Genomic DNA, 11,900 nt, shown 5'->3' on the forward strand with positions numbered 1-11,900 from the left:
GTGCCAGAAAATAATGCCTCCAAAATTTTGATTCTGTTCTTAATATCAGTTGTCATGCATATGACACTGTTGATGTTACCACTTTGCTGACACAGTATGCAGCACCCTCCTGATGAACAGTTCTGAACTGCAGGGGATGTGTGTGTGTGTGTGTGTGTGTGTGTGAGAGAGAGAGAGAGAGAGAGAGAGAGAGAGAGAGAGAGAGAGAGAGAGAGATTTAACTGTGTCAGCACGTGAGAAAACCGTCAGACAACAGAGCATCAATTCAAATAGTTCATCCACATGTGGAACACCCTCTCCTTCAGCATGACAATGCCAGACCATACACAACTTTTTTTTTGCACCGGCAACAGTCTGACGCCTTTGATTCATTATTATTGATCAGCCTCAATACTGACCAGGTTTGAGCCAATGAATTTTCAACTGTTTGCAAAACTTAAAGAACACTTTCAGGGACTCAACTTTGATAGTGATGAATTAGTGCGAGCGTAGGTGAGGCTGTGGGTCTGCCAACGAAATCAAGCATTCTACAGTGACGACACCAACAACCTGGTGTCTCACTGGGAGAAAGGTGTTCAGTGCCACGGTGACTATGTTTGAAATAAATATACAAACACGAAGAATAAATATGTTAAATATCAATTTTGTTTTAGTTAAAATGCTTCAATAATTTCCGAATAGAAATTTTGTGTCATTAGTTTCCAGCATGTGCTCATGCCCAAAATATACACCAATTAAAAATTAACATTTAATTAATTTGGCAAAGAAGGTGGCTTTCAACTGATAAAATGTTAAGGTCATAGGGAAGTTCAGTTCATCAACTAACACAGCACACAGAGTATGAGAAGACTTCTTGTAGGTAAAAAGTTACGTTATGGGCACCATTTGGATGTTTTGGTTAACATTAGGCTGTGCTACTGATCAATTTGTTGCCATATCCTTTACTTGGCTTTCACATTTCTAGACTTTGTCAGCTCACAGCCACACTGCCACTTTTGAACATAGGCTAAGCCTTGAGATGCACTATGAATCAGACTGCCACTACAACTAATGTTACAAGGGGGGGGCGGGGGGGGTGGGTCTAGAACCACATTTTAACCTTGTAGCCTTTGAATAGTTCTCCAGTTTAGGCCCAAAGTCAATGGATCTTCAAACTGCTTTTCATTTACATGATGTGTGTTGTGCATACATATCATCCTGAATGCCAAACCATCATTACATCAGGGGTCAAAGCCAAAGCCTGAACTGTGTCGGGTCTAACCGCTCTTTTACTGTATTTAATAAAATTTAGTATATATATTTTCCTATCATTTCCTTACAGTGATTGTTTAGGATTACTGTTGTGATAATGCTTGTCAAATGAATTGCAAGCTGTTCACATAGTCTGTATAATCTATAATGAAGTACTCACATATATTCAAATGCAAATGCTGCATTAATGCTATCCCAGTACTTCTGCAGTTGCACTCAAGATGGATGTTGAAACAGATTTTTTCAGCACAGATAGTTCACAAGTAGTTTGCGTGATTGTGTCAGTGTGCTCAATTCTCATTTGCAGGATAAAAATACTAGTGGCACCAAGTGAATTTGTTTGCTGCTGATAGGTGAATACCCTACAACCGGTTGCACTACATCAGATTTCAAGTGACATGTATATGTAAGATTATTTACATCAGTAACTGTAACATTGTGGCAGTTTCACAAACAATATGCATAACAATGTGCAGCAAATTCAGAAAGTGGTTATGAACAAACCTGTCAATATTTGATGTGTAGCCCCATGCTTCATCAAAACTTTACTGCCAACATACAAATTCATTCTGCTGTGTAACAATTTATGCTTCCATGTGATATTTGTCAGAAATTTAACTTTACTGCTGAGAGTTCTACTTACATAGGGTTCACATATTCAAAGTAAATAAAATGTACTTCTCAGATCAGTGACCATCCGAATGTCACTTCTAAATTTTGTCATTCAAAAGAGGTGTATCAGAGCAGAATACACCCACTTTATGGCAACCAGTTTATCAGTATAATTGGGTTGTGCATTAAAAAAGTTTTCCATGTTTACTAAACACTAAATTGAAACTCTTGCCCAATTCTATGTGAGGTTTAATACAAGGCTTATTTCAATGCACTGTGCAAAATGTCATGTTTAAGACAGTAATTTCATCAGTTTAGTAAACCGAATTATTCATGTTTCCAGCTATATGACATCAATTGTATGTATTCACGCATCACACTGCACACAGAAATTAATGAAACCCTGTTAAGAAATACAAGTAAGCCACTTACTATGAAGTGTAACTCAGTTTGTACTTCATGAGTTTCATCTTTTTTTATCCACTTAGTTGGCTCCTGGTCCATCGCTTCAGTTCTACAGTCTGAAAAGAAAAAGCAATCAGATAAGAAAAGTTTTTGGCCCACTCAGTTTCCGTTTTTAACATGAGGTATAGCTCAAAGTCAGTATTTTCACTCATATATTGCGTGCAGTAAACTGGTGATTACACAGGAAACAGATTCAAAGTGGCTGAGGAAAAGTGTGTTCAGTGATATAAACTCATTCACATTTTGCAGGTCATGAAGAGTGAGAACAATCATAAAATAACATGCAATGGAAACTGAGCATTTAAAGTTGCTACTGCTTCTTTGTAACACTGGCTCATGGATACCATCCTGTTGTGACAATTACAGAAGATGTGTAATTTTGTGTGCATGCATTAACTTCAGCATTACAAACAATCACAGCAGGCAATTGATTGCAGCGATATTACTTAATAACATCAAATATTTCATTCTATACTTGGTTCATTGTGTTAATTTCAGTATGATAGGGACATGAAGAAAATCCGGACATACGGATTGTTTATCAGTGAATATGCATTTTCAACATAGGCATTACCTTGAAACTTACTTCATCTGTATTCATTCACGGATGTATGCTCAATTTAGAGGAAGCGTCATCATTTTAGAATCTTTACCTGCTATTAAAGGAAACCAATACCTGCACTGTAGACTGCACATTGCAATGCGGAAGTTCTCATTCTTGATTACCATCAAGATTAAACATTGGTTAGCATTTTCTAACGAAACTGATTTACTTAAACGACTTCATTCTAACTGTAAACATGATGAATGATCTATTGAGTGCTGATGACATGTAATGCTTTATGTTAGACAGATTATAGTTAATCTGTACCTTGTATCTCGCCAGTTCGTAAATGATGTTACAGTACTCTTACACAGAACTCCATTAAAACCCACACACTACAACAAACTGGTATTTACATATGATTACACGAATACTAACGACACGAATAATCAAAGCACAGTGAAAACTAACAAAATGCAACAGAATTGCAGCATTTCCTTTCATGCGAACATCCTCAAACCATGAAATGATGTAGTAACTGTGGGCACTTTAAAAAATGCTTACGTTAGCCCTAAAATCTGGAGCCGCTATATGTCTACATCACATCACAGAAAATTATCATCACAATCATTATTACTGCTAAGTAAGTCAAAATAACCGTACTAACATGGACAACCTTTGAATTTCACTGTCCGCCTTTTCTCGTTAGCCACGAAGTATATGAGGAGATTACTTCGCAGACAAACTGCTCCTGACAGCACGTCACACACTCAGCCGTTTCTTTTACTTAAATACACGTAGCGATTTTACCGGTCAGGCCAAAAACAAGCACAAACAACTCAGGTATTTAGTTGTTATGAACATAACCTGAAAAATTACAACGTTCACACACCGTCACCAAGGACACTATAGGTGATGTGATCACAATTAAATACAGAATAAAATCTCATCCTTATGTACCCATTAAAAATTAAAACATAAAAAAGACAGCAGCCTCAAACAGCAGAGTCATCACAAGATATTCGCGAACTATTACGCTCATCAAACTCAACTGTTACTGTGATAGAAATTAAGTACCATGTTAATTTACTTCCGAAACACATTTCTTCACTTATTCTTGTTTGCAGTTTATAAACGCTTATAAATTACCTGGAGAATGTCACACACAAATTTCCACGACACCACGAGGTTACTGCTGACAACACAGTACACGAAGGGTGACAGTATCGCAGAACCAGCAGATGCATTCAAAACCAGTGTGAATCTTGTCGCTCGTGTGGCCAACAGCAAAATTTTACGTCTTTTTCAGTGAGTGTTACGAGATATGTAATTAACAGTTTTTTCTGTATTTTCTATAGTATTTGCGTGTATTAGTGTGAAATAGACTTGATAAATTGAAGGTTTCAGTTTTTATTTGCGTTTGAATAGGAAAAGCGAAGGACAGCCTCGCGTGTACGCAAACGTTTGTTTACATTCTTAAATTACATTGTTAAATGCGCGGGATCATCAATTAAGTAGTGCACAATACTCAGTATTTACGTTTATTAGTGTCATTTAGACTCGATACGTTGAAGATAGCAGTTTTTATACATTTTATTAGGTCATTTTTCGCGTGTACGTGAACGTTTGTTTACATTCTAAATACGAGGGTTAATCAGTTTAAGTTAGTGTTGGATGCTCAGTATTCACGCATATTAGTGTCATTTAGGCTCGTTACATTGAAGGTAGCAGTTTTTATACGTTTTATTAGGAAAAGTGATACTGACGGTGAACTCTAACGCCACTTGCATACGTTTGACTAGCGCAACCTGCGAGCGTTAACGCTTAAGTAGACGTAAAATACGTGGTAAATTAGTGTTACACTAAAATGTCTGCGTAAATCAATGTTACAATAAAACTTCTGAGCCCTTCTTACATACGGTTTAGTTAGCAGAAAGCTAATACTCTCCTCGCCGTCTGCTTATTTTCCTTAGTTTGTTGTGGGCATTAGTGATCGTGTACTGTGAGCCTATGGGTTCCTATAAAGTAGAGCTCGTATTTGTGCTTTTCATTCTGAACTGTTATTGTTAGCTAAAGGTTTTGTTTTGTACCTGCATCTGTCAGTGTACAATACTCAGTATTTACGTTTATTTGTGTCATTTCGACTCGATACATTGAATGTAGCCGTTTTAATAGTTTTATTAGGTCATTTTCGCGTGTACGTAAACGTTTGATTACACTGTAAATGCGAGGGATAACCAGTAGGTGTAGTTTACCGCTGGTTACTGTTTAACATTTATAACTAACATTCACAATATAGCCTCTAGCAGTATACTGTAGGTCACTGTTTTTTCCTGTAGTATCCACCTGATAGCCCCTAGCACCAAAATAAGCACCAGATCTAGCTTCTACCATAAATTTTTATTGTTTTTCATTGTTGAGTGTCCTTTCTGCCACCTAGAGTGTAGTTGTTAACCTTGTGTGGCAGTAGGTTTCCTTAAGTTTCTTATAGTAAATCACATATTAGCTAGATGGATAGGGACTGTGTCTGTTGTGTGCGGATGCAGGAGGAGTTAGCCACAGTCCAAATGCAGCTGAAAGGTTTGTTGGCGACAGTCAACTGGCTCCAGAGTGCCACCTTGAGGTGCGGTGGGGATGGGGTACCTGGGGCAGCCTTTGCTGTACTAGATGTGCGGGGAGGGGGCGGGGGAGAGATGTCACAGCTCTCTGTCACTGAGCCGACCTACACTAGTAACATAAAACTGTTTATTTGCTGCCATTAATCATCAATGAGGAAAGAAGTCAACAAAGCTAACTCAAAAACTTCATAAAAAGACTGAAAGCATTACAAAAGCACACACATGGAAAAATATCCTAAATGTAAAACCAAAATGAACTCCCAACACTGAAAAGATAGTCAACAAAAATGTAATAAAGGATAAATTTTTAAAAAGAAAATCTGAAAGTAAATATAATGTGTCATTTCTTATTAATGTGCTCTATTTGTATGTATACAGTCACTTGAATAAAGTTGAAAAAAGGTTCAAGTCATGGCTCTGATACAAATTTTAATTAATTTCTTCAGCTTCTATCATTATTAAAGATAAAGCTGAGACTCATACACCTCAAGGAAACTTTAAAACCATCAGTTCATGAAATGAAAGAAAATGATCTGTTTTATGCCCAATTGTGCAATAAAATCTTCAAAGAAATGTAAATCCAAGTGTATGAAATATCTTTATTGATTTATGAATATTTCAATACCATAAACAGAGGATCATTTATAATTTTTGTCTGTCTGATGCAGTGTATGCGGTACTTTCACTCCTGTGCACTTCACACGTGTAAAACAGACATCAAGGGACTCCAAACCTCCTGTTTGTGTATTAGTCAGTACAGTATCTTCCTGAAAAATAACATGAAGTATGACAGAGAGCATGGATCATTCCCTGGCTGATTGCTGTGTCCTCAGGACAAGTCTTCAAATGCATGATTAAGTTGACTAAAATGATTTTTTTTCTAGTCAAATTTGTCACCACCCTTTCTTCCTCAGACAGACTATCAATTACATCTTGTAGACACAAGACTACATGTTACACTTGTTGAGGTACATGACTTCAAGACTGTCATGGTCAGAATCTGTGGAGGAGCTACCACTTGTATCAACATCGACTAATTCATCCCCACTGTCATGCTTCATATCTTCATAATGTCTTCCTCAATGGAATGGAACAACAACAACATATTCAATAGAAGGGCTGAAGATAAAAACATTTGGATCAACAGAGGCGTCCGATCCCACCCATTGGCCTTGATCTGTGACGTAAGGATGTTGTGGTGTGTGACGTCATGACGGTGCGGAGTTTAGTTTATGAGTGTGTTGTGTTTGTAGCTGTCGTCTTGTTGCAGTTGGAGGTGTCCTCAAGTGGCGTGTGTATGGTCCGCGTATTATGTGGTGTAGTGGGTTCATTTGGTTATCACTGCTTGAAGTGTGCATTTATTGGTCATGACTGTTATAGAAGAACAGAAATTGGTTTCAGTGAGTTAAGAATTAAGTTTGTGTTGTGTTTATGTTATTGTGGTGTCATTTGCTGTTTGTCGAGTGGTAAGTCATTTAATTTAATTTGTGGCTTCTTTTGTTTGGTATGGATATGTTTTCCAAGTTTAATTGGGTTAAGGTTGAGGGAGAGGGGGGGGCTGGTTTGTTTTGGATGTGTTTTTGTTTGTTTGTTTGGCGGAGGTGGGGGGATTGGGGTTGCTGACCTAGTATGTAGCGCTGGAACTTTTTTGTGGTAAGTAGCCATTTTTTTGGATCTATTGTTTGCATGTTATGATGATTGGTGGGGTATTTGTGTGTTGTTGGGTCAGTGTTATTTACTGCATGTGTTGGTGGTTGGTGTTTTGTTATCAGCACTTGTGGTTGATTTATGTATCTTAGGAGAAGTACTTTATTTCAATTTTTTTGGTATCGTCAGTTGTATTTGAGTTATATAGGTCAAGGGAAGTGTCCGATTCCAATGACTCGTCGTAGCTACGTGTTTTGGTATTGTGAGCTGCTGTTGACCTATATAGGTCCGATTCCCATTTTTGATGGTATGTGTAGTCGCAGTGTTCGAATTTTTCTAGATGTCAATTGTTCTTTAGTGGTATCGGCAATTGTGGTTGAGCTATGTAGATGAAGGGAAGTGGCAGATTCCTGTGAATATTGTGAATGTAGTGGAATTGGGGAAATTTTTATTTGTGTGTGTGTGTTTAGATTGTCCCCACCCAAAAAAAACCCAATTTCCCGCGCTGGTCCCGTTAGTTTGATTATATTTATGGATTTTGTAATCGTGTTTACATAATGACCTCATAGGCGCCATATTGGAGACATTGTGAATGGTCGTGTCCGCCATATTGATGACGTCATTGGTCAAAGCATACGGGTGGAATCGGACATTTCCGTAATCCCAAACATTTTTATTCTAATCTTGATGAACAGTAAGATGAAGTAAAATTGAATGCAGTGAAATAATATCGTAGTAGACACAGTACTACTACCAACTTAGTAGCCAGAACTGTGAGAAACTGCTAAAAAATAGGTTCAAAGCTCTATTGTGCACTTAAATACATGAACAGTACACAGCTGCCTGCGAAGTTGCACATTTATACTCGTCATTAGTGGTCAGGGGGCAGCAGGATGGCATAAGTTAACTCATCAATAGCGCTCAAGGAAAACCCACAAGCTGTGCTTAAACTCGTCAAAAGTACCTGGTGACCGGCAGAACATGAAGACAGCACTCAACAACAACAGTTAAAGGACTAAGGACAGATGAGACAGTGGCTGGCCAAGAAATTTATTTGGAGGGTAGGCCCTGAAATTGTCATTTTGTATATAGCTCAGTTGGTCAGTTTCATACTGCATCATGCCCAAAAACAAATGTGTCCATTCATAGTAGTGAATCATATTAAAAAAAACTGTGTTAATAAAAACCAAGTTAAGGGAAAACTGTAGTGTCCTACGTTTTCGAACCGAGCATCACAAGAAGTGAACCAAGTATGGCTTATCCCTGGACAATAAGAATAACAATAAAGATGATGATAATGATGTAGTATTCCACATTAATATTAAAGGAAATAATTTTCAACAGACAAAACATCATGCTGCGTTAACTGAAGCCTGTGTCATTCGAAGAAATTAATTAATTCATTGTACATGTGCTATGCCAATCAATGATATCAATTCATTTTGAAATGTGAATTGACCACCTAGTATCTGTTAATGAGCAACTTTGGTGGCAACCACTGAACAATGCAACTAGCTGATAGTAATAATTTGAATCTAAGCTTGCTTGCTAAAGTGACTTAATTTTGTAACCCCAAATACAGACGCACATAAGTGCCAAGAGCGGACATTATCAACAAATATTGACTGCTATATCAGACAGTTCTGTGTCGCCTCGCTTTCACGTAGTGAAGAATTCTGCCTTGGCATAGAAGAAGGACATTACAGTTTTGCTGATCTTGGAAGTGCCAATCGGTAGCAGTAGGAAGTTTGACAGCCAGAAACCACACTTTTGAGAGTAGTTGTTCGCTGATGAGACTTGTGTTCAGGAATACGTTCATCAGTCTGTTTCCGTTTGACAGCCAGAGCGAGAGCACCAGCAGCAGCGAGTACTGTTTGTATAAAGCGTTTATTTTGCATTTTGTTTACGACCTTCCACTAGGGAAGGGATTCTATTTGTGTTTATCTGCTCTGCATAGTAACTAACAGTTCTTGATAAAACTTTACGTAGTTTTCGTGTTAGATTTCTTAGTGTTTTCTTGATCGTTTAGAACAGAAAGCGCCCTAAAACCGTCTTTTGTTTGTTTCGCGGCCGTTAGCCACTAGCCACTAGTCACTTGAATCAGCAGTTGTCTTGTGACAGCCAGAGCGAGAGCACCAGCAGCAGCGAGTACTGTTTGTATTAAGCGTTTATTTTGCATTTTGTTTACGACCTTCCACTAGGGAAGGGATTCTATTTGTGTTTATCTGCTCTGCATAGTAACTAACAGTTCTTGATAAAACTTTACGTAGTTTTCGTGTTAGATTTCTTAGTGTTTTCTTGATCGTTTAGAACAGAAAGCACCCTAAAACCGTCTTTTGTTTGTTTCGCGGCCGTTAGCCACTAGCCACTAGTCACTTGAATCAGCAGTTGTCTTGTGACAGCCAGAGCGAGAGCACCAGCAGCAGCGAGTACTGTTTGTATAAAGCGTTTTTGTACTTATTTGCTGCGCTTAGCTTTTAAATAGTTTTTCTGGGAAAACCTAGCGTAGTTTTCGCGTCTCGTATTTCAGTGAGTGTTTCTTGATTATCAGAGTAGCTCATCAGAAGATTATCTTGGGAATTTGTCACCGTATAGAGTAGGGTAAACATAGTCATGTGTAGGGACTGTGGTTGTGAGCGGACGCAAGGAGAATTGGCCACTCTTCGGGGGCAGGTGGAGGCTTTGTCTGTTAGGCTCATCGAGCTCGAGGCGCAGGCGTCTGCTCGTAGTGGCGTTGGGGCAACTGTGGTGAGACCTATGCCTACTTCGATGGCCTTGGAATCACATGGAACCCCTGATGTCGCTGCGTCTTCCGGCAGTGAGCATCTTACCGGTCAGCCATCACTCCAGGGTGAATGGCGGACAGTGGTGGGCTCGCGCGTGCCTGGCCGAAAGGCGAAGGTGGGATCTGGCCGCGTGGCAGCTGCCTTACCCCTTTCCAACAGGTACGGGGTGCTTCCTAGTGGTGATGACATCGTTTCCGAGCCAGCACAGGATGCCTCGCCTGTTGGGCCAGTGGCCGATTCTCCGGCAAGGTCCCGACAGTCACAGATGGCGGGCCTATTAGTTATAGGGAGCTCCAACGTTAGGCGGGTTATGGAGCCCCTTAGGAAAATAGCGGGTAGGTCGGGGAAGAATGCCAGTGTGCACTCGGTGTGCTTGCCGGGGGGTCTCATCTGTAATGTGGAGGAGGCCCTTCCGGCAGCTATTAAACGCACTGGGTGTGACCGGCTGCAGATAGTAGCACATGTCGGAACGAATGACGCCTGCCGCTTGGGTTCTGAGGCCATCCTTGGTTCTTTCCGGCGGCTGGCTGATTTGGTGAAGACAACCAGCATCGCACGCGGAGTGCAAGCTGTGCTTAATATCTGCAGCATAGTGCCCAGAGTCGATCGCGGTCCTCTGGTTTGGAGCCGTGTGGAGGGTCTAAACCAGAGGCTCAGACGACTCTGCGACTATAATGGTTGCAAATTCATCGACCTCCGTTATTGGGTGGAGAACTGTGGGGCCCCCCTAGACAGGTCAGGTGTGCACTACACATCGGAAGCAGCTACTAGGGTAGCAGAGTACGTGTGGCGTGCACACGGGGGTTTTTTAGGTTAGAGGGACCCCCCCCTTGGGCGAAACGATAAAATACCTGACGGCTTACCAGAGAGGACATTATCATCGTTGATAAAGAACGTCCGCCCTCAGAGACCAAAAACAGGAAAAGTCAACGTAATATTGGTAAACTGCGGGAGTATCCAGGGCAAGGTTCCTGAATTAGTATCTCTTATTGAAGGAAATAGTGCGCATATAGTATTAGGAACGGAAAGTTGGTTAAAACCGGAAGTGAACAGTAACGAAATCCTAGACACAGAATGGAATATATACCGCAAGGATAGGATAAACGCCAATGGTGGAGGAGTATTTATAGCAGTAAAGAATTCAATAATATCCAGTGAAGTTATTAGCGAATGCGAATGTGAAATAATCTGGGTTAAGTTAAGTATCAAAGGTGGGTCAGATATGATAGTCGGATGCTTCTATAGACCACCTGCATCAGCAACCGTAGTAGTTGAGCGCCTCAGAGAGAACCTGCAGAACGTCGTGAAGAAGTTTCGTGATCATACGATTGTAATAGGGGGAGACTTCAATCTAGCAGGTATAGAATGGGATAGTCACACAATCAGAACTGGAGCCAGGGACAGAGACTCTTGTGACATTATCCTGACTGCCTTGTCCGAGAATTACTTCGAGCAGATAGTTAGAGAACCAACTCGTGAAGCTAACGTTTTAGACCTCATAGCAACAAATAGACCGGAACTTTTCGACTCCGTGAATGTAGAAGAGGGTATCAGTGATCATAAGTCAGTGGTTGCATCAATGACTACAAGTGTAATAAGAAATGCCAAGAAAGGAAGGAAAATATATTTGCTTAACAAGAGTGATAGGGCACAAATCGCAGAATATCTGAGTGACCACCATCAAACGTTCATTTCTGAGGAAGAGGATGTGGAACAAAAATGGAAAAAATTCAGGAACATCGTCCAGTACGCCTTAGATAAGTTCGTACCGACTAAGGTCCAAAGCGAGGGGAAAGATCCACCGTGGTATAACAATCATGTACGAAAGGTACTACGGAAACAAAGAAAGCTTCATCATAGGTTTAAGAGTAGTCGAATCATAGCTGATAAGGAAAAGCTGAACGAAGCGAAAAAGAGCGTAAAGAGAGCAATGAGAGAAGCATTCAACGAATTCGAACATAAAACATTGGCAAACAA

General features: G+C 40.0%; 1 protein-coding gene across 1 annotated transcript in view; it reads right to left on the minus strand.

Annotated features, from left to right (window-relative positions):
- LOC126426433 (putative zinc finger protein 66) overlaps positions 1-3,636 on the minus strand; it is a 95,087-nt gene extending 91,451 nt beyond the window's left edge. Inside the window, exons 1-2 of the mRNA XM_050088350.1 lie at positions 3,549-3,636; positions 2,296-2,384 (exon numbers count right to left, since the gene is read on the minus strand). Coding sequence (XP_049944307.1) covers positions 2,296-2,367 — 72 coding nt within the window. The 5' untranslated portion in view covers positions 2,368-2,384; positions 3,549-3,636. The remainder of the gene's footprint in view (positions 1-2,295; positions 2,385-3,548) is intronic.
- Positions 3,637-11,900: the final 8,264 nt, after the last annotated feature.

The sequence above is a fragment of the Schistocerca serialis genome, chromosome 11, assembly GCF_023864345.2.
Source record: "Schistocerca serialis cubense isolate TAMUIC-IGC-003099 chromosome 11, iqSchSeri2.2, whole genome shotgun sequence".
NCBI lineage: Eukaryota > Metazoa > Arthropoda > Insecta > Orthoptera > Acrididae > Schistocerca > Schistocerca serialis.